At 39.8% G+C, this 23,745-nt stretch overlaps 1 protein-coding gene across 1 annotated transcript; it reads right to left on the minus strand.

The window, feature by feature from the left end:
• Positions 1 to 1,666: 1,666 nt before the first annotated feature.
• On the minus strand, positions 1,667 to 23,460 carry OSTC (oligosaccharyltransferase complex non-catalytic subunit). The gene is made up of 4 exons (XM_072623879.1): positions 23,171 to 23,460; positions 7,626 to 7,719; positions 5,765 to 5,962; positions 1,667 to 2,291 (listed from the first exon to the last, which is right to left on the minus strand). Exons 1-4 carry the CDS (start codon positions 23,307 to 23,309, stop codon positions 2,273 to 2,275), a joined length of 450 nt encoding a protein of 149 aa, XP_072479980.1. The 5' UTR covers positions 23,310 to 23,460; the 3' UTR covers positions 1,667 to 2,272.
• Between the last annotated feature and the right edge of the window lie 285 nt (positions 23,461 to 23,745).

The raw sequence follows: 23,745 nt of genomic DNA on the forward strand, positions 1-23,745 counted from the left end.
TACAATCATTTTTCTGTTCTATATCATGAAAATAATTTATCTAGGTTAAGTTCAGAATAAATTTTTAAAAGATTAGATGAAGTTCAGACTAAATAACATTTGAAAATAAATGCTTATTATCTTTCAAAGATTATAGCCTAATAATAGTCTTAAAGTTTTTTTAATAGGTACAATGCTTATAAGAATACTTTTCTATATATGGCAGTAGTTTTCTATATATGTTCAGTAGTTTCTCAATTATGTCCGACTCTTTGTGAACCCATTTGGGGTTTCCTTGGAAGAGATACTGGAATGATTTGCCATTTCCTTCTCCAGTTCATTTTACAGATAAGGAAACCAAAGGCAGACAGGGTTAGGTGACTTACCCAGGGTAACACAGCTAATAAATGTCTGGAGCTGGATTTGAACTCAGGGAGATGTTCCTGACTCTAGGGCTGGTGCTCTACACACTGTGCCACATAGCTGCCGCTAATAAAAGTTAACATTTACATAGTGTGTACGTAGCATGTGCTAGGGACTTTGCTAAGCACTTCACAATTATTAGCTCATTATTTAGTATGGAATTGTGCAGTATCACATAGGGTTTTTTTAGGTATTTGGTATGAATTCTTTTCAATCTACGGCATCCTACATTCTACATAGGTTTCTAAGTGTACATCACATAGTGGGAAAAGGCTTGGATTTGCAGAGAAGGTAGGGTTCAAATAAAGGGAGATTAGAGATCACGAAATCCCCGTATTTCGTTAATTTAGGAAACTCAGCTTAGAGAGAAGTCTAACCCCACAAAGACTCAAACTCAGATGTTCTGAGTTTAAATGCAGAGCTCTCCCCACACTACCTGTGATACATTATCTGGACCTTGGGCACGTCAAGCTTCAGGAACCTTGTTTCCTCTTCAAAATGAGGGTCTTGGCTCTTAGCTCATGGGTCATATGAGAGAAGGCACAAGTCCCATCCAACCCATAGTTCATAGTTTGCCAGCCCTTGGACTACATCCTCTCTACACCAGGGGTGGGAATCTTCAGCCTTTACAGCCACATATGGCCTTTCTTAACCCTTAAGCGTGGCCTTCTGACTGAATCTAAACTATCTTCTAACTCTGGCTCTGGTGACCTAGACTAAAAGGCAGAAGCCTACTCATTTAAAAGATCCTAGGCTCAATCACAGAGTAAAGGTAGGAAAGAGAAACCCATGGTGGGGCAAGAAAAGCCAGCAGGCCTGGCTAGGAAGTACAGATCTGAGAGACACCTGGTGGGAGGAGCAGAGAAGCATTTGTCCATGTCCAAAATGTGAAAATGAACGGACAGGGAGACTGGTGGCATAATCCTATAATCACAACTTTGGGGAGAAGCTGAAGTTGGTGGACTACTTAAGTTTAGAACTACAGGAGGGTTAAATTTGGGTAGTTAGCTTTGGGAATGGAGGGCCGCCAGGGTGCCTAAGAAATGGTGAACCAGTCCAGGTCAGAAAAACAGCAGGTTAAAATGTCCCTAACAATCAGCCCTGGAAAACGAGTCTAAGAGTATCTGCTGCCCAGGCAAGAAAGGAAAGACTCAGTCTTTAAAAAAAAGAAAAAAAAGACAAATCTTAAGATGCTGTGGCTATAAGGTCATGCACTCATTTAATCAGCTAAAACATTAGTTTCAGATACCACACACACAAGTAGTTCAATAGAAAAATGATTTATTTTGGCTCCTTCCACACATCTCAATTGTTTAGGGAACACAGTCTCACATAAAATCACTGACTTTGAAAGCTACACTTAAAATAACAAAGGGTCAAGGCAAAGCTGATCCCCTGGATAGAGTGATCAGCCTGGAGGCTCCAGCTCCCTGAATTTACTTGTGCACATCTTCACCAGAAGTGCCTTTTCCTGAACAGGTAAAATTGACAAATGGGCTTGTAGGAAATAAGGAAATACTTTATTCAATACTTTCACCATACCAAGGAAAACAGTTACTCTCAAAAAAGGGGGGGGAAAGCAAAGAGGACAGATATGATTATTTCACATGAACGGTTGTGGGGCAATACAGAAAGACAACGGTGTTCTTACTATCATCATTATTATTATAAGCTGATCACATCAATGGGACCAAGAGGGTTTTTCCAAAACATGGACAAAAACCGTCTGCATTTTTACACCAGACCTTTCCTTGGGTCTTTCTGAGACCCGGTCAATCCATGTTCCATGTGCTGTCCTGGAGGGCAGAACACCCTTTGAAATGCCATTAAAAGGAGCAGATCCAGTTACTCTTGCGGCCTCACAGAAACTCTAGCCCAGCAGATAGCCCCTGTAGAAATGCAAGAGTGAAGAGCAAGAATTAAACCCACTTCATTCAAAATCTCTCCAGCTATCTCTAATTGACAAAGAACCATGAAGGTTTATAAAGCCCTTTTCATACATCTTCACAGCAATCCTGTGAGGGAGGTACTAGTATTACTATGGTGCTTCCATAGTGACATTTTTAATGACTAGAAAAAAATGTTTAACCAAATATTTTTATGGTAATAAATCAGTATCCAAAAAGACAAAGATAAAAGCAGAGGAAAAAAGAGTTCCTTACACCCAAAGAAATTAAAGAAAGAAGAAAAGATTAGTAGCTCCACTTGCAGCAGCACAAAATTGGAAACTAAAGGGCTACCCATCAATTGGGGAATGGCTGAACAAGTCATGGTACATGAATGTGATGAAATGCCATTATGCAGTAACGTGTATCAAAGAGATGGTTTCAGAGGAACCTGAGAAGACTCATATGAGGTACAGCAAAGCAAAGTGAGCACAACCAGGAGAGCAAATATAACAAGAGAGCAGGATAATAACAGTAGTGTAAAGACAATGCACTGTGAAAACCCAAGGAGCTCTGATCAACACCGTGACCAACCAGCTCCCAAAGATTCATGATGAAACATGCTACCCACCCAACTCCTGACAGGTGACAGACTGAAAACACTAAATGAGATGTCATTTTCTGGGACATGACCAATACAGGAACTTGTTTTGCTTGGTTATACTTGTCCCAAGGGATTTTGTTTCTCCTGCTTTCTCAATGAGGAACAGGAAAAGTGAAAGGGAAAGAAGGCAGATATTTACTTGAAAAAAATTCATTTAAAAACAAAACAAAAACTCAAAAAGGAAAAAAAAAAGAAAATTCCTTATAAATGTAAAAGTCAGAATACAATTCCATGTAGAAAACACACACACACTACTACTATAATTACAATTGGGGTTTCTAGAACCTAAAAATGAGCTGAGTCAGCTCTTCAAATAATGTGGAAAACAATATGACAGTGAAAGGCCTATGAGGGAGAATAAGACCTGCCTCTGTGAAGGGATATAGGATGTCCACATGTGATATCCTCCAGGGAGGGGGAGGACAACTGGCAGCATCTAGCCTTGCCATTCACTGTTAAGTCAGGTACTATGATACGCCAAAAGAAGCCCTTCTGATAACGATAGCTGAAGTTAAACTCAAGCTCTGACATTTGTCTTTAAACATTAAAATATTTCTAAAATTTAAATTATGATAAAAAAATTGTTTTAGACAAAGTGATCATATATTGACAGGTGGTTATAGCTTCCCCAAAATGACTGTGCAATAATCATGTGCAATAATATTTTTATATTTAATCACATCCATTATATCAAATCATTAAAAATTCCACACCCTAAATATAAGCAGTTAAATACAATTCTCAAATACGAGACATAGTTTGCTTCTAAAGGGCAAACCCATTTTCACAATGGGAAGATTCGGTGCTTTCTTTGTGGGCTCTCTAGATGACTTTTTGATCTGAGATTAATGAATACAAAAAATTCTGTCCTCCTGGCTAGACCTCAAAAATAAACTAATTTGAAATAAGTATTTTTTCCTACTGAATTACACATGTGGGTGGCAGGGTTGAGGGGTATGTGAAAGTGATATTTTAGCTGACTGTGTATATAAGGCCTATAAGTGGATTCTTTATATAAAGATTAAAAATTTTGAAAACCAAGTCTAGAAGTCAGAATCTGTTCCTATGACCTTGAGGTTAACAAAAGATGTGAATGCTATTTAAAGAACATATCTAAATTCAGAATACTAAACTAAGTATTAGCTATGTTTGCACATAATGAGTGTAAATAATAATTCCTAGTAATGTAATGTTGCAGAAAAACCACTTGCCCTATCTTAGTGAAGTGAAGCCTGAAGCAATACAAATTTGTTTTCATTTAACTGATAGGACGTGATCATATTTGTACATCTTATGGTTTTGTGTTTATATGAATAAGAGATATAGCCCCATTTCAGCAAAATGTTAAAGTCATCTTCTCCCATCTTGAAGTATTGCCATACCACAAACTGGACTGGGGGAGAGGGAGCACAAGGCAAGGAAATGGAAAACAGGAAAAACCCCAAATAGAGAGTACACGCTAAAATGTATCAGTTATAAAAAAAACTGTCTTGCCAAATTCAAAGACTCATGTAATTTGCATATACTTTACAACGCCTACTCTATTTTTCAATGTTTCCATAAAAAAATAGGAACCAAGGCTAGATATGAAGGACAGGAGAGGAGGGGAGGAGAGGGTACGGGAGAGAAGAGGAGAGCTGATGAAATCACCAGGAAAGAGTTGGAAGAGGAGCTGCATGTTTCAGCAAAGGAAGAGTGACAAGAGTCATGTTGAAAGCTTTATCTCTACTGCTTACTCGTGGGTTGACCTTGATCAAACCACTTACTGGGCCAGTTTTCTTATCTGTAACATGAGAAGGTTGAACCAGACGGACTCTGGGGTCCCACCCAGCTCTAGGTCTAAGATCCTATTCTATGAGGGCCAGTAAGGGAGTATTATCCACAAGATCAAGAAGGAAGATAACTGGTAAATGGCCATCCAATCTGGCATTTAAAAGGACATTGGTGACTTTAGTAGAATGCTAGGTTTGGAAGCTAAAACTACAAAAAGTTTAGAAAATATATAAAAAATATATGACAGATTTCCATGTGAGGTCCATGGAATCAGTGTCAAAATTATAAAGGCAACTCTTTCAAAATACCTCCAAAATTCATGATGAGAAATGCTATCTACCTCCAAATAGAATAAAGGACAAACACAGAATGAATCATTTTTCCCCCCTCTTTTTCTTTCCTTTTTTTGAGGGGGTGGTGGTGGTGATGGTGAAGGGGGAGATGTGACTTGAATAATGTAGAAATATGCTTTGCATGATTTCATATGTATAATGGATATTGTAATTCTTGACTTCTCAGTAGTGGGAAAGGGGTAGAGAGAGGGAGAGAATTTGGAAATGAAAATAAAAATAAAACTAAACAAAAAAAGATAACTTCCAAAACTATAGAAAAAAAACACAATGTCAATTACCTTACTAATATTTCTTAAGAAATATATTCTTACATCAGCACCATACAAAGATATGTTCAAGTGGGCCAATTATACCTGTCTATATATAGGTCTCTTTGAGCATATATTACACCTTTGGGCACATCTTTGGACCCGTGAATTTTTAATGTCAGGATCCATCTCTGGGATTCTCATTCTGTCTGGGAGTAATGGGCTAAATGAGGAGGTACAGGTTCTAGGACAAGCCCATTCACTGATTAGCTACATCACAAATCACCTCCCTGGCTTCAATTTCCTCAAATACAGAAGGAGTTTGATAAGAATGAGCATTAAGGTCCTTTCCAGCTCAAAAAACTTCTTATGGCATGTTTGTACATTATTCAGCTTGACAACCGAACAGTAATACGAACAGAAGGTTTAATGACTTACGGCAGCTTCATTCTCATGAACACTCTCGCCATGAAGAAACTCAAGAGGACGCTGACGAAACCAATGAAGAGAAGAAGAAACCTATTGAGCTTGGGAATATTTGGTGCATTGGATCGGTCTAGGATTATGAAACCTAAACCCCCCATTGTAAACAGGAAACTGGATGCAAGTCCTTCCATAATATATTGTCCATTTACTCTGTAAAAGAAAGAATAATTTTCTGCAGAAAACATAAAAAGGAAACTTTCCTGGACTCAAGATCAGCTTTTCCTTTTAGTCTGAAACTAGGATTCCTAAACATAGCCCTTACCCCCACCTTCTCTGCAGAGGGGACACCACATGTACAGCAGACACAGCTGCTGGACTGGCTGGATTTGTCAAATTGCTCTTTCTACTCTTTGAAACCAAACTCTAGTTGGTTTGTTTTGTTGTTGTTCTTGCTTTTTCTTAACCATTCATTCTGAATTTTACAACTAGTCTATTATGTAGAATAGTAATTATTTTTAATGCCTTATTTCATTTCCTTATCATTCAATCTAGAGGAAAAAAAATCATTTTTAACTGTGTTGCTCCCAAAATTCACTTTCATACAGAATGCCATTCTGCTTAACTCAGGTGTAAAACATTTACACAAGTTCAAATACATATTATCAATGGCAAAGGAATTTTAAACTTAATAGATATTTTCTTGTGTGATAAGTAAACTATTTTCATTTTTAAAGGGGAAATCTTTTAAGGGAATATTTGAAATTTAGAAGAACACTCATTACTTGAACATAACTCATCATGCTGAGAACATTTCAAGGCTGATCTTATGTTCTACAAGCTTAAAGAAATCATATTTATTAATCACACATGCTATAATGCATTCATTTTGGATGGCTACCTTTCCTTAAAGAAGATGGATCTTTCTTAAACAAGTGACTGAGGAAAGCATAATTCCTCTAAGACAGGTGTTCTTAACTTTCTGTGTCACAGGATACTTCTTGGAAATTGTTTTTAAATGTGTAAAATAAAAGACAAAAGAAATTACAAATAAAACCAATTATATTAAAATACAATCACCAAAAATTCAAAAAAAAAATACAAGATGGAAGAATGAACATTTTCTCTAATCTTCACTTCTCAAACCTTTCCAAAACAGAAATTATGCATCAACATTTTCAGCTGTCTCCATGGAACCCCAAATATAACAACTCCATGAACCAGTACCTAACTCACTCAGCACTTCCCCTTCCACTGCCCACCACACTAACTAGCCACCCAACTCATGAGCTTGCAAAAAATGCAACGCCCCTACACCTCTCTTTCTGGGGCCATGGAGATCCAAGCTCCAAACTGCAGAAATATGCTAAGGCCTCAGAGCCAGCACTGCAAAGATCCCTGCAGGTGAACAGAAGAACAAGGGCAGCATGTGTCTGGACTTTAAAGAGTTCAAAACCTCCTAAATTTGTGCTCTCTCGTCAGAGATTCAAGCTCCAAATGATGGAAATCTGCCCGGCCTATAATGGCACCAGCAGAGCAATGCTTGGCACCATCAGGCCAGAGACCTTGGGAACAGAGAGAATGAGATGTGACTCCAGGGACTAAGGGGGGTAGGGTGGCCTAAGAGACAGAGCCCAGGACTCCCCAAAAGTTTTGGGGCAGAAACCTAGGCTATAGGAGGATGTGGAGATGCTTTTGAGATACTTCCCCTAGAGAAAAAATAAACTCAGTCACTCCAAAAGCTAGCATTGAAGGCAACTATTCTTTAAATAATGCTGCTTTCCCTAAGGAAATTTGTTTGCATTTTAAAATAAGCAAACATTGCTCTGTCTCTCAACCCCCTACCTCCACCCCACCCCATCCCCAGTTACTTTACCTATATGCCAAGAAAGCAACTGGTCTCTGATGTCCATGTTCATCTGTCATAGATCCAACGCTAGGAGGTTCCACAATGACATCATAAATTATTCCTATGTGAAAAATAACAGTGAAAATTAGACTGGATTAATAATATTATAGCTTTAGCTTTTTTCTGAAGATATAAAATAGTTTATTAAAATAAAAAATGTTTACGATTTGTTTTTCTCCATCTGTAAAGATCAAACAAGTCTATTTAAGACTTTAACTTTATGTTCAGAATTTTAGAAAATTATTTCAAGATAAGAATGACATAGTCTTAATTTTTAGTATTGCTGCAAAGTGATCAATAGAGAAGGCTCCCAAAATTTGTTTAAAGGAAAATACAAATTTATGGCCTGAATTTGGAAAAAAAAAATATATATATATACTCCGTAACTATTTCAAACAAATCTTTCCCTTAATTTTTGAGTTATTCCTGGAGAGGTTCTATATACATTAAATTTAAAATCAAATGAAATATTTAAATGTCTTTAATTTTAAGACCTACCTTTTTCAAAAATCTAGAAACCAATTTGTGCCCAATGACTGGGAAACAGTTATACTACTTGTGTTATATAAACAGTATGTGAACACGTTATATGAGTCCTAACATTTTATTACAACATGAAGAACGAATGTTCTTCAGAATATACAGAAAAACAAAGGAAGACTTGACTGAACTAACATATAAGGTGGCAGAGCTGAAATAACACCAAGATGCAGCTGCATCAAATTAATTTAGGTCAGAATCAAATTAATTCAGGCCAAATTCAGGTCAAATTAAATGGCTACATCAGAGTACTAAAGTTAAAACATTTCTATGAAGAAATGCGCTAAGTGCTCAGAATACAAAGAAAATGAAGAAACAGTCCTTGTTCTTAAGGAGCTCACAATTCAGTGGGAAACGGCATACAAACAATGCAAACAAGAACTGAACAGGACAAACTGGGCGGTGCTCTCAACAATATCACAGACACAGTTTGTCATGTCTCAGACATCACAGGGACATCCAATGCAAGATGTCTGGAGATTCTGGCCAGATGAGTAGATCAGAATTATTAGCAGACAGATAACACTCCCTGGGAATCCGTGGGAGCTGATGAGATAGTTAAGAGAATCACTATTTAGAAAGGAGAACCTTCCATTAGTAGATGTGACCTGGACAAAGAAGCATCAAAGTAGAGAAGAAAACAGTCAGACAGGTGGAAAACCTGGACAGAGGGAAACAAGGAGACAAGGGTGAGTGACAGTGCCGGAGGTTGTAGAGAGGTCAAGGAGGATGAGGACTGAGAAAAGTTTAATGGATTTGGCAATTAAAAACGAGATCACTGCAAAGTGGAAAGTTACATCTGCTACCAAGTGCCAATCACCTAATTACACATCTTTTTGCTTAACCCTTCTGAGTAGAGCCAGTTTCATTCCTAGTACTCGCATTTTCAGCACCTAACACAGTACCAGGCAAAGAGGGTCACTGGCTAACTGAAGATACTGTAGGGAGGGGATAGATATCAAAACAATATTACCACATTTAAAAAACGAAGAGGTTTGAAGCACTATCATATAATCTTGATTATTTTCTCATTATGACTTTAAAATCAGTATAAAGGTATTATCATTAATCTTTCTGTTGATATTCAATAGGATAATGTTGGCAGTCTCAGCAAACTGCTCACTTTTAGGATGGTCACACAGATGGCGAGACCACAACAGCCCATGAGGATACCAGGAAACAAGTGTTTTAGCCTCACCGTTGCCAATACATCCAGTTACAGAGCCCTGAACTCTTGTGATCCTCACATGATCTCTATTAGTTTCCTTTATCTAATAAACTTATGTGCTTTTCTCCACTCACTTAACTTTAAATCTGGCTTTGGGCTCCCCTTAGGAATGGCAATTTGTAGCCTCTAACCTAAGTGACCCTTTGACCTTCTTGTCATCAAGTTGTATTATTTCTTTGCTACATTCCCATGTCCAGATTCCCTTTCTTCTTGACTAATGTCATAAAAAACTTTTCCCCAGTACAAATTCTGTGCCTCCCTTTGGCCTTTAATGACACTATACTCTCGATTCTCGGTTTTTAGGAGAGAAGAACAGAACTTTTCTCCTTCCAGAAAATCTGGAAACCGAAATGGACCAAATTAAACAATAGGAATTTATTACAAACTTACCTTGCAAATTCTTTTGTCTAGTGAATTATAAAGTCTATCAGGGATTAAGAAAATGTTTTACTATGGTTGATTTAGGCTTTATACAATTTAAAACAAAAAATTATACTTGGTTTCCAAACAATTAAATAAGATTCAAAAATAACTAACATTTCAACTGAACATTAAACTCATTCATTTGACAAATATTTATTCAGTGACAGATAGTGATCCCGGCCCTAAAGAACAAACTCATTATTTTCCCAAGTCAGTTGTACCTCCTAACTTGTCTGTTTCTGGCAAAAGCTCTAACATCCTCCCATTCATCTAGTCATATTCAATAAATCTATAAGTCTCTACAATGTGCAAGGTACCAGAGATAAAAGATGAATAAGAACAAAGTTTATAGTCTAAGAGGGAAGAAACAGTGGTGGTGGAGGGGAAGACACATGTTTTGATGGATCTGTAGTCTTATCCTCAAATATCAAATTTGGTGCCAATGGAAAGAGCAGTGGATTTAAAGCAAGTGGTGACTGTTCAGTCATTTTAGTCATGTTCAATTCTTTGTAACCCCATTTGGGGTTTTCTTGGCAAAGAAACTACTGGAGTGGTTTGCCACTTCCTTCTCTGGCTCATTTTACAGAGGAGGAAATTGAGGCAACAGGGTTAAGTAACTTGCCCAGGGTCATACAGCTAGAGTCTGAGGCCAGATTTGAACTCACAAAGATGAGTCTTCCTTACTTCAGACCTAGCATTTTAAAGTCAGAGGACCAGCCTGAATGGATTCAAATCTCTGCTCTTTTACTTACTACCTGTGTGATCCTGAACAACACAGTCTTAGTCTGGTTAACCTTCTCTGGAAAATGAGAGATTAACATCTTTTTCCAACTCTATACCCTATGAAACCAGTTGGCACTTTCCTCCATTTATCAAGATCATAATTCACTTACAGGCAAAAAAAAAAAATAACACAAATTACAATATGGTAGCAGGCAGCTAGGTGGCTCAATGGATAGAGTACTGGCCTGGTGTCAGTGAGATCTGAGTTCAAATCCATCCTCACACACTTAGTTGTGTGACTCCGGGCAAGTCACTTAACCCTAGTGGCCTCAGTTCCTCATCTGTAAAATGGAAACACAACAGAGAAAAAAATGGCAGAATACTCCAGTATCTTTGCCACGAAAAAAAGTCCTTGGGATCTTAAAGAGTTGGATATGCCTGAATAACAACAATGTGGTAACAGAACAGAAGAGGTACAAAGAGCTTCGACAGGAGTCAAGGATCTCTTCTAGTTGGAGGAATTAAGAAAGGCTTACTGGAGGAGATGGTACCTGAACACAGCCTTGAGAGAAGGGAACAACATAACTGAGTATATAAATGAACACAAAGGACTTAGGTGCTTACTATGTTAGAAGACTATGCTAAGCACTGGGAATACAAACAAAAAAGAGAGCAGTTCCTCTCAAGGGGAGAGACATTCTTGCAGTCTAGTGGGGGGAGATAACACATAGAGGTTTCAGTTCCAAGACACATGGAGAGGTCTCCTTGTCCTTGGAGTGCAGTGATAGAACACATGGCAATGTCTCTTGTGTAACATCATTTCTACTGATAAAACCATCATCAACTTCTGATACTGAGCCACTGGATAGTGCCAAGGACTCTGGTGATGGCTGAAGAGTTCTGTAGAAATGGCAGCATGTGAAGAAGCAGCTGCCAGGTCCCACTCCTCAGGGGCTGCTCCCCTAGACAATGGCTTCAGGGACTGGACTTGAAACGTGTTGAGGGCCAGGGTGGAGTGTGGTTGACAAGATCTGGATAGACCTTGGGGGAAACTGTTCTTTGAGACTGTGCTCATTATCATCCGGAATGGCTCTCCATCCCCGCCCCCTTGTTACTAAACAGGAGATGGTGATAACAGCCCCCTGGAAAGGAGCTCCGGGTTGTGACAAGGTAACTAAGGTAAGGGGAAGCCTCGAAGAACCCCTGTGGGGGCATTTCACTTTGTCTGAGGTTCATGCAGGCACAGTAAAATCTCAGCAATTACAGGCTTATGGGGAGAGCTTACTGTGTTAATGGAATCAAAAGGCAGATTCTGTTCATAACAGGTTAACAATGGGTCAGATATTTTTTAAGGGCAGAAACACTCAGATAGAGAGGTGGTTGCGGAGAAGGAGGAAGGGGAAGAAGAGGTGGATTCCTGGTCAGAGGAAGCCTCAGCACCCTGGAACCCTCGGCTCCCACAGAACCACTTACATTCTTTACTGCTCCAGAAACCCCAGACCCCATTAACCCAGGAGGAGTTCCAAGAGAATTCACCCCTTTGGATTTTAAATTTTTAAAGGAATCAACACAAGGGGCAATCAATTATGGACCAAGTGATCCTTACATTCAGTCTCTTCTACGCAGCATTTCTCAGACAGCCCTGTGCCCCACTGATCCGTGTAACTGAGATAAAACCACTCTTGAAGGAGATTACTTGCTGTGGAAATTTGAATTTCACAAAGTATGCTTGGAACAAAGTAAAAGAAATCAAGCCATAGGTCTAATTTATGCAGAGGATTTCTGGCAATCTTTTCTCGGTTTTTTGAATTCTGTCTTATTGTGTGTATATGTATTCTGTCTCTAGGTTCTGTGCCAGTGTGTTTGTGTGTTAATCTCTTTACCATGTTTTCTCTTTCCTTCGCCCTAGACCCTTCTCTCTAATGACTGCAGTATCAGGGAGGAGAATGGGAAAAAGAAAGAGAGAAGCTAATCTTATATTATCTAGTTTATATGACTGCTAAAGGCAGTTTCAGATAAGGTATACAAGGAAATAACGCATGTGCAGTTTTAAGGAAAGCATATAAGTTTTGGAAATTGTTGGAAAGTTGTTGGTAAAATTCTCTCTTTCTACCATCTAACCCTGGCCAGGTTGTGAAGGCAGAGAGAAAGACAAGAAGAAATCAGGGAAGTTTTTTCCCTCATATCAGAGAGGCAGGCTGACTAGCATTTTAATTATCTCATGCCTCACTTAAAAGACAAGTTTTTGTATAATGGGAAATAACCAAAAAGTAGTTATTCTGGTCATATTTTAACTGAAACATTTCACTCCTAACTGGATGTTTAAGATAGGTCAGAATTTGTTACATTATTTGGCACTAAGGCAAACTGGAAAAATGCAGAGATCTGAAAAAGAGACACCTCAGCAGAGATAAAGCTTTTGAACTCTCCAATAGAATGGAGGGGACTTGGCGCCACTGGATAATTGTTTAGAAGTCTCCCTCACTTCAGCTGATAGATTCAAAAGCCCTCTCTTTCAAAGAAGTTCTTATGGAGTGGACACTGTAAAATTTACTTGAGTAAAGGTTAGAACCATTAAGATTTTTTTGCCCTGCAGCCTCAACTCATCATCCAACTAGGACTACAGTGAATTGTAACTTTTATCATCCCAGATTTGATCAAGGGAAGAGAATGTTAAAGAACAGTAGGGAATTTAATTTAGCCTCCCCGAGGGTAGGGGTTGGGTCACAGCAGTATGAGATGACAAGCCAACCAGCCCCTACATTTAGTAAGCCCAGTCTTCTATTAATATTTATATATGATGGTTTGGAAATGTAATTAATGACACCTAAGGTTCACTATGTGTGTTACTGTTGTGCTTCTAAAGTGTTAATAGTCTTGTATTGTAAAAATTGAGTAACTCCTGCAATCCAGAAACAGTGTTAGAGAAACCAGTTTCTCATCTGAATTTTGTTGAAACTAAAAGATGTCGGGAAAATTGTGAAAAGCCAGTCATGTTGTTTTAAGTTTTCTCAGTCCTGCTAACTTTGTCTTGTAATGTTTTGGTTTTTGTAACTGTCATTTAGAAAACCAGGTATTTTCACCTTTCCCTGTTAAAGAAGTTTCTATTAAAACAATTTTAAAAGTTGTAAAGATTGTTATTTGGAGTTACTGTTTTAATGCTAAACCTAAAATTGCTAATTGATTACTGTATGTAGAAAGAAAGGAATTGAATGACAATTTTATTTAGAACTGCCCATTCAGAACAGTCCTCCTGTATGCTTGGGGGTTGGCAGGCATGGGTGTGGTACCAATCTCCTTAATTTTGTACAATTGCTGAGGCCCCCGGAAACCATTCCTGTAGGTGCAGTCATCAACCCTAAGAAAGAAACCTGATTGGCTTATGCAAATTATAAACAATGAACAGGACTTGCTCAGAAGTTGTAATATATGGAGAGGAATTTTGGCAATTGGCTTTTACATCTGGACAAGTTTTAAATTTGAAAAGAAAGGATCTTAATGGAATTCCCTTATGCGTATAAGTCCAGATAAATCTTTATTGCTTACTGCAACTCCACGAGAATAGAAATGACTATCTGGCTCTGAGCTGATGAGTGAATTTTGCTGTTTAAGGCGAAAGACATTTGAGACCATAAATATTTTTGTTTTGAGTTTGAATTTAGGTGTGGTTGTTTGCAATGAGTATCTGAGAGAAATACCACAAGCTACTCAAAGGCAACATTTCCCACCTGACTATTTCTGGGTCTGGCTATGAAACAGATACTATATAATTGGAGAATTTTGCTCTTATCTGAATTCAAACAGAGTCAAGGATGCTTTATCCTGTCATTTGCTATGTCGCATGTCCCTGTTTTCTCTTTCTATAAAGCAAATTTCTATGATCAATAGTAAATGACCAACAAAACATATGAGACCCTTTTGTGTAATCTTACTGGGAAGTCTAATATTATTTCCTGAATAGAACATGTTTAGCAGTTTAAGTAAACTACTTCAGCTGTCCCCATTGTTCAAAAGAATTTTATAAGCAGTAGGTTTTTCTGTAATCAATGTGAGAAGTATATATTGCACCTTTCTGACTAAAGCATTTTGTTATTTAGGCATTCTATGATAATTAAGAATTTGGTTTGTTCTAATACTTTGGGCAATCATATCACTTAAGGACATTTTCATACCAACTAAGCTTTAATGGATTTTAATTTTAAAGGTTTATTTTTGTTTCAAAGTAAAAAGAGAACTATCATTTTAAAGGTTTTCAACTATTTTCTTTATAAAAGTATAGTGACTGTTAACATCAGGACAAATTTTAAACTGTTTTGAAACAAAACACTTTTAGAAGAAATATTTTAAAACAATCTCTTGTAAAGCCTACTAAATTTTCATTTTCAAGACAATGTATTGATAAGTTAATATGTAATGATCTATAAAGCAGAAAAGATCTTGCTCTTTTAATCTGAATTTGTAGTCATTCCATGACCTAAGCAAAAGTTAATAAAAGTTTTTCTTCCAGAGTAAATGTAATCAGAAAAGGAGAAACTAGCCTGTGAAACAATGATGTACATCTATTCAGTTGTAGGTTCAATCTCTTTTGTTTAAGACAATAGAGTTATGCTAGTAAAGAGCGATAACTTGTGAGATATCTTGTCTATGGTAATCTTGCCACTTAACCTGGCTTTTCATACTCAAATCTGTAGCCTGGTCTTCCTGAATCTTCCCACTTAATTCTGGTCTTTCATATTCAAATCTGTTGCCCTTGGCCTGGCCTAGCCTGGCCTTCCTTTGCCTGTTACGGCAGGGAAATGGTCCTTTATTTATATTCCTTTTGTGCCTGTTTGGTCTTTATCTAACCTCCATGCCAGGTTTGTCTTTTCCAGAGTGCAAGCCATCAACTTCCAGATAACTGCTCAAGCTATGTATTCTTTGAATAGGACCCATTGAGGCAGGAACAGCTCTACATCCAATCTCAGCAGGAAGCAATTTCAGAAGCTGAAATTCCCTTCATCCCTTACCCCAAAAGATCTTGGGTCCCATCCCATACACAACTGCCAGGGCCTATTTTAGAGGGAAATAGACAAGTAGACAGCTTGCTCACACTGACAGTTTTAGAAGCACAGCATTCCTACAACCAGTTTCATCAGTAAGCTTCCATGCTTTGCAGGCAATTTCACATAACTAGAGAGCAAGCAAGAAGCATTGTAGTAACATCTTGTCTACATTGCATTCCGTTTTTGCCAGCTCCATCAAATACATCCATCAATCTTAGAGGATGCAATCCTCTTGAAATATGGCAAATGGATGTCACACATGTCCCAAAATTTGGAAGGGATAAATGCCTTCATGTGACTAGACACATATTCAGGTCATACTATTGCCACCCACTGACTGGGGAATCAATAAAATTTGTTATTGGTCATCTGTTCAGGTGTTTTGCAACTCTACACACAGATAATGGTCCAGCTTAAACTAGTCAAGCCTTTACTAAGTTCTGTCTGTCATGCAGAATACAGCATAGAACTGGCATCCCATATAATCCTACTGGTCAGGCCATTGTAGAACGTCTCAATCATGACATAAAAACTCTCCTCCAAAAACAAAAGAAAGAGGGAGAAGAAGGCAAAAGAATAAGGAGAAGAGTTGATATAGTGCTGTGTACCTGACACCAGATAGAGAGGGGCTTATGCCTGCTCAAAAATTTCAAAAAGGCAAAACACACCTCACTGATTGGAAAAAAGTGAAGGTGAAATGGAACAACACAAAGACAGGCCCTGGGTTAACATGGGGGCGAGGGTATGCTTGTGTTTCCACAGGAAATGGTGAAGAAACGATCTGGATACCAGAAAGAAACCTCTGACCTCTGCCATACATTGGAGAAGATAAGGATGGAGGAAAAGAGGAAAGAAAAAAAAAGCCAAGACCACAATGAACCCGCAGTCAGACTGACAGGACAATGAAGACACTCGTTCTGCTTCTGGGCACCCTCCAGCTGACCACTGCAGCAGAAGGAACTGATTGAGAGAAGATAGATGGACTTTTTGTACATAATCCGCGGCTTGGCTTACCAGTGATATGGGGAGGGAAGATAGAGGAGGTAATTATGGTAGCACATGGGTCTAAGGTTTTTGGGAAACAAATTGATACAGATAGAATGATTGGGAAATAACATTCTTTAATTGTGCTATCACTGAATACATTGGTTTTCATACAGCTAACACTAGCATTATATCTGTAATTATGTGTCCTAGGTCTGCTTTAATGCCTGTCAAAAGTGAAGGCTGGTATCTGATCAAACTTTTAATCAGCTAATGTTGAAAGTAAGACAGAAAAGATGTATAAGTTGCATTATTTTAGGCATTATAAGCTTTGTGGCAGCATCGGCTTCCTTTGTGTCAATTGGTTTATCCGTAAATACAATTTAATGGATACTTTTAAGGGAAACTGTTGTGGTGGTGGGAAACAAAGTTGATGTTTTTGAAACAAGATTGTTCATAAGATGTGATCATAGGTTCATTTCTATTTGTGTTACTCCTGTCCATTATAATACCACCATACATGATTTATAGATCAGGCCTCCAAGGGAAATCTTGACCGCCCAGGAAGCTGCAAGCACGATTTGGGATTATGTTGCTAATACAAATCCCTTTGCATCCCTGTTCCATTGGCTCATATCTATATTACCTCTCTATCCCTTTGTTTCTCTGTATGGCCACCTATTCATGGGTGCCTTCTCTCTCTGGGGTAAGCTTTTCAAACCCAAGTACCTTATCTCAGGTTACAACAAAAGAAAGGGGGAATTGTTGAGGGCCAGGGTGGAGTGCTCCTCCTCCCCACCTCAGCCACACAAAGATGGTGTGAACTTGGCATTTCCCACAAGCGTCACCTAAATGAATCCTGAAACTCCCCAATTTGATCACAATCTATTATGATTCCAACTCTTCCTCTGCCTTGAAACCCTAAATCCTGTTTTTCATCTACACCACAAGCTCCAAACAAGCCTGTCCCCTCAGCTCCCTCTCAGGTCATCTCTTCCACACTAGCTACACTACTCCTTTCACTATCTTGACCCTTGTTGAACTAGTTCAACTCTATACTGTCTCTTGAGTCCTTTGTCCCCTCACACCTCAATTTCACCCTGCCAAGCCTCAGCCTTGGATCATCCCTACCATCTCTGGCCTCTGCTTCTACATACATGCTACTGAACAAAAGTAGAGAAAAATCACACTGATGAGGTCCACTCACAAATAAAAATTAATGTTGTGCAACCTCAACTGGGCCCTCAATGTTTCAAAGCAATCTATACCTTCTGCACCTCCCTAATTAACTTAGTATCTCACCACAACAGCTCTTCAAATCTTTTCAACCCTCCTTAATTCCTTGCCTCCCTCTTTCCACACTCCCTCTCAATAGATAACTTTGCTCCATATTTTATTGAAAAATAAAGGCCATTGTCCAAGAGCTCCCTCTTCTTACATGATCCAGATACCTTCACCACTATCTTTTGCTTCACCCATTTTGAATGAAGAGGTGGCCCTTATTGCCAAAGCTGATCCCACTCTCCCATTCCACCCCATCTTTTCTGACAAACTGGCTTCTCTATCATGCCCACTCTCACTTACCTTCAACATCTCCCTTTCCACTGGCTGGTTCCCTACTGCCTGCAAACATACCTAGGTCTCCATCATCCTCAAAAGAAACCCTCACTTGATGTACTCAACCCTGCTAGCTTCTGCTCCACAGCTCTCCAGCCTTTTGTAGCTTAATTTCTGACAAGGGCTCTCAAAAATAAGTGCATCTACCTCCTCTGTTCCCACTCTCAATTCAACTTAAAACTACTCTCTTCAAAGCTATCAAAGATCTATTAACTGCTAAATCAAATGGCCTTTTTCCCAGTTCTCATCCTTTGAACCTTCTGCAGCCTTTGACACTGTCACTCCCTCCCCTTTCTAGACTTCTACGATACTGCTCTCCTGACTCTCCTTCGACCTGTGTGATTGCTTCTTCTCAAGCTCCTTTGATGGAATTTCATCCAGGTCTGCTCCAAAAACCATGGATATCCCACAGAATTCTGTCCTGGGTCATCTTTTCTTCTCTATACTATTTAGTAACCTCATCAACTCCTATAGATTCAACTATCTCTATGCTGATGATTCTCAAACCTATCTCTATAGTCCTAACCTCCAGTGTCATGTCCAACTTTATATGTCTAACAGAAATGTTAAATTCAACACAGTCAAAACTGAACTCACCCTCCTCACCTCCCCTGACCTTCTCACCCTCCAAACTTCCCTATTACTGTCTAGGGTATCAGCATCCTCCCAGTCACCCAGGCTCAAAACTGACGAGTCACCATTAGATTCCTCACTTTATCTTCCCCCCATATCCAATCTGTTGCCAAAGCCAGTTGATTTCGCCTTTGCAGAAATCTCAAATATACCCCCCTTCTCTGTTCTGATACTCCACCATTCTGGTACAGACCCTCATTTCCCCACACTTGGAATACTATAATACTCTGTTGGTTGGTCTGCCTGACATGATTCCAGCCTTTCCCTATTCTAGTCCAACCTCTATGCAGCTACCAAAGTGATTTTCCCAAATGCAGGTCCAACCATCACTCTCCATCACCTCCACAATCAAACATAAACTTCATGTGGAATTCAGAGCCCAATAACCTACCTCTCCCACACACACCTTCCCATTCTTCTTAGACCTTAGCCCCCACCATGGTGCTGCTTGTCCTTCACTTTCAAAGAGGACCAATGACATCACAAGGTGATGTCTTGACTTGCTTATGAATTGAAGTGAGGCAGAGCTACACAAAGTCGTCAATCTCACTCTCTCTTCCTGAGTCACTGAAGTCCAGTGGCAGGACAAAAGGAAGAACAAGAATCAGTAGATAACCTTAGCCTCTGACCAAGCTCTCCATAGCACCTGCTTCAGCCGCCTTCAAGATCAATGGAACAAACTATTTTCAACTGTCCATTCTGCTGAGAAAAAGCTTCACGTTTGTGGTAGACATCCTGCTAAGTCACTCACAGGTTTGAAGCCTGTCAGTTACCATCAATCTGGTTTTAGCCTGTCTGCCAAGACAGTTTTTACCACAGTGTGGCCATTGCTACAGCTTCCTGGAGCCACAGGTGAGAGGTGGGGGATGGTTAGACGATTAGCAAGCCCTTACATCAGAAGTGCTGGCCCGCCCCGCATGCCCCACCCCTCCCTGCCATGTACCCTTTGATGCAGTGACCCTGACCTCCTTGCTGTTCCTCAAACTAAACTTTTCTCTAGCTGTCTCCCATCCCTGGGATGCTTTCCCTTTTGATCTCCACTTACTGGCTTCCTCTGAATTCCAGCCAAAATTCCACCTTCTGGAGGAAATCTTTCTCAGTCCCTTTTTAGTGCCTTTCCTCAGTCAATCGTTTCATATTTATTCGATTTACAGCCAATCTGTACAGAGTTGACTGTTGTTTTCTTTGTTTCCCCCATCTGACTGTGAGCTCAAGGGGGGGGAGCCTGTCTTCTGCCTTTCAAGCACTGAGGCACAATCCTGGCACACAGTGGGCACTTAACTGCTAAGCCATGGAGAGTTATTAAGGTTTTTTATTAGGGGAGTGACGCTACCCAAACAATTTACCTAAGAATTAACAGAACATCAACTACAGCAGTAGTTCTCAAACTTTCTTTTGCTTCTTTCACAGTATTATCCTTTTTCCTGAAGAATCACAGCACACCACAGGACAGCTGACTTACACGTATCCACACAATTACAAGTGTAAGTTTATTTAATTCACACATGTAGCAAAAAATCAGGGCTACTGTGACACATGAGAACCACTGCCCTAAAGGAAGGAAAGTCTAAAGGCAGGGAGAGCAGTTAAGAATCTGGACTAAAGGTCTATCTATACAAGAGGCAATGAAACTCCTGCACTAAGATGGTAGAGAAGAGACTGATGTTGGATAGACTTCAAAGGAAGAACTGACAGCCCTAGGGATAGAAATAGAGAAAAGAATCAAACACGATTCACATTGAAACTGGAGGACTTGAAAGAACAAAACATCTATCAGACATATGGGAATGTAAGATTTAAGAGGATGGACAGAGTTCTGGAGTAAGGGGAGGAGGGAAATGATCTTGGTTTGAGGCATGCTTGAAGTTCCATTTGAATACGCACATGGCACCCGTGTGTTCAATGGACAGCTGGAAAGGTGATGCTCCTAAAGTCTAGAAGCATCAATCAGGTCTGAAAATACAGATCTCAAAGTCATGTGCAGAGAGGTGATAACTAAAGCCATAAACTACATAAAAATGATTGATGTGACAGCGTGGAGAAAACAGAGTAAGGACAGATCCTTGGGTGATGATCATGTTTAAAATACGAAGATAGTGGTCGTGGTCAGAGAGTGAAGTATAAAAGAACACAGATGTACCCTCTACAGAAAACACTTGGGAGTTGTACATTAAAAAGTCCACAGGTGCCTACAGGGTCTATAAACTCTCCAATAAAATTCTGAGGTCTGAAGTTTCCGGGGGGAGCAGAGGCAGAGAACTATGAACCTAATGTAGATACACAGGATCTATTTAAGGTAAAGTTAAAAGCAAAACTTCCATTACACAAAGAAAACTGGTTTATGAGGATGCAGATTATGCAAAGAAACCAGCAGATTTAGGACGCAGCTACAGAACTCTAGTCCTCCGTTTCCTCACAGGAAAGTGAGAATGTACTGAATGAAAATAAGGTCCCCCCACTAATAATTTGTAATTCTGTAAACTACTATTTATAAAGATAGGAAAAATAATTTTTAAAATTTCATTTACTGAATTACACTTGTAATATGACAGGCTAAATAAGCAAAAAGAACACTTCTGACTACTGCTAGTATTCTAGAATTTTTCTCACAATTCATTTATATAGGAGTGAGTATATTATTTCCACTTCACTGTCATCAACATTTAAAACTTGTATAAAATGCTGGCTCTCTAGTCAAGAGATGTGATCTACTAAAGAGCATTAGTGAACTGGGAATCAGGAGATCCAAATTCTAATCTCAGCTCTACCCTTAATCTAGGTTCTTGATCTCAGGGAGAGAATCTCAAAGGGGGAGGGAAAATAGGGAGACATCTATCCTAAGTTATACCTGAAATACCACCAAAGTGGTCATCCAGCCTTTGCTTGCAAATCTGAAGAGTTTGGGGTGAATACTAAATACCCCCTTCCATTTGGGAAAGCTACTGATCCTCAAGGCATGAGGCCCTTTATTATCCTGGATGCCCCTTTAAAAACTTTCTCCGGTTTATTCAAGAACTTTCTAAAACACAGCACCCCAAACTGAATACAATAAATACTCTAGAGCTGGGGTGACCAGAGCAGAGCAGAATGACCCTATCAACCTTCCTAGTCTTGGATACTCTCCGTCTATATAACCTAAGACATTTCCTCACCAATAAAGGTTCAACTGAATTGGATGACTTCTAAAGTCCCTTCCAGCTACAATATTCTATATTCAAATATAAAAGTTAAGTATTTAAGTTACATTTTCTCCATTAAAAAAGCTGAGTTTATCCAAAATGAAATTAGAAAGCAGGCGGACAAGCTTGAGCAGATTTTAAGGCTTTAAAGGGCTGAAGGCAATCCAAGAGGGGCTTATCACTGGATTGCCAGCTCATCACTCGGATAGAGGACCCACCCTTTTCAATGTCTTACTACAACAGCTTCCAAGATTTCTGATTTCACTAGTGTGAATAAGGCCGAGACAAACCTCCCGCACAATTTATTCTTCCAACGACGGGGCTGAACAAAATTTCCTTACCAGTATCCTACTTTTTGGCAAACAATTTCTCCAAACTAAGCCAGGCTGGTTCTTTGCCACCTTTTGATATCCAAGCTTACATTACTTTGTCCACGAACAAAGGAAATTCTATAACTCTGGTTCTGCTTCCAGGGTACCTCTAACCTGAAGTAACAAGAAGGGGGGGGGGGGGGGAACTGAACTTTTCCTTCAATATAACTGGACTCCTCTGTAACCTCAAGTATTTTATGATAAGCACTTATAAACGTTATCTGAGAAAGGGTTACTCCTCTGTATCCCCAAATATTTTATGATACGCATTTATAGACAATATTTGAGAACAGTTACTCCTCTGTAACCCCAAATATATCATGTTTTGCGTTTATAAACGATATTTAAGAAAGGGCTCACAGACTTCCCAATGACACAGACCTCTTGGACTAGCCTCCACTCTGGATCATTCAAGCAACGTTAACTGAATTGAATGATTATTTATAGAACTGTTTGCCTGTGGTCCGCCCCGGTTCGATTTAAGCTCCTTAAGGGCAGGGACCGGCCCAGGTACGCAGTAGGCGCTTAATCAATGTTCGCTGAATTGGATTAGCTTCTTTGTATGGATCTGTTTGCCCCGTTTAGTTCTTGAAGGGCAGGGGCAGTCTCTGGCCTCCTTTTGTGCCCCTGGAGCTTAGTAAGGTTTATTGATGGATTAATATGATGATGTCTATATAGATACAAACACACACAGACACTGTACGAAGCTGGGGGGTCCACGGAACCCCGGAAGCCCGCTGGGAACCCCCGAGCCCGAACCCGCCGGCGTTACCTCCAGTGATGAGGAAATAAGACACCACCACCAGGGCGTACACCGTCATGGCTGACGGCATGTGGGCCCATGGCGGCTTCTTCAGCTTCAGGTTGGGACACTCGAGGACCACGAAGGGCACCCGGTACAACGTCTCCATGGCGGCGGCGGCGGCGGCGGCGGCGGCGGCAGGGGCGACGACGTCCGACGGCCCCCAAGCCCTTCACTGCGCGGCGCTGGCGCTAGCGCTACCGCCGCCGCCGCGGCACCGGAAGGAGAACCCTTCGTAGGGAGCGTGCTGAGGGGTGGGGGAGGGATCGCTAGGGTCCTGAAAGCTAAGAAAAAAGCCTGAGGAAGAAAAGACGAGAACGGTGGCAAGCAACCTTACCCAGCCTCAAACGTAGAACTCAATTATTTTGAAATGTTTTCAGATATTGGAGATGTTCTGAAATTTGGGATTTTTTTAAGATACAATTAAGTGATAAGGTTTAACCGGCCAGGATCCGCACAGCTCTCGACGTGGCTACGGCGGAGGACACGAATGAGCCCCTCCCTCCTCGCCGCTCCCCACTGGTCGCCCGAAAAACTGGGCGGGC

This window comes from Notamacropus eugenii, chromosome 7, assembly GCF_028372415.1.
Source record: "Notamacropus eugenii isolate mMacEug1 chromosome 7, mMacEug1.pri_v2, whole genome shotgun sequence".
In the NCBI taxonomy this organism is placed as follows: Eukaryota; Metazoa; Chordata; class Mammalia; order Diprotodontia; family Macropodidae; genus Notamacropus; species Notamacropus eugenii.

Excerpts from the sequence above, each read along its gene's own strand:
- OSTC (XM_072623879.1), bottom strand. The coding sequence starts at position 23,309 with ATGGAGACGTTGTACCGGGTGCCCTTCGTGGTCCTCGAGTGTCCCAAC. Across the intron at positions 7,720-23,170 it reads TTATTTCCTCATCACTGGAG|GAATAATTTATGATGTCATT; the intron begins GTAACGCCGGCG and ends TTTTTCACATAG. Across the intron at positions 5,963-7,625 it reads GTTGCTTTCTTGGCATATAG|AGTAAATGGACAATATATTA; the intron begins GTAAAGTAACTG and ends TTTCTTTTACAG.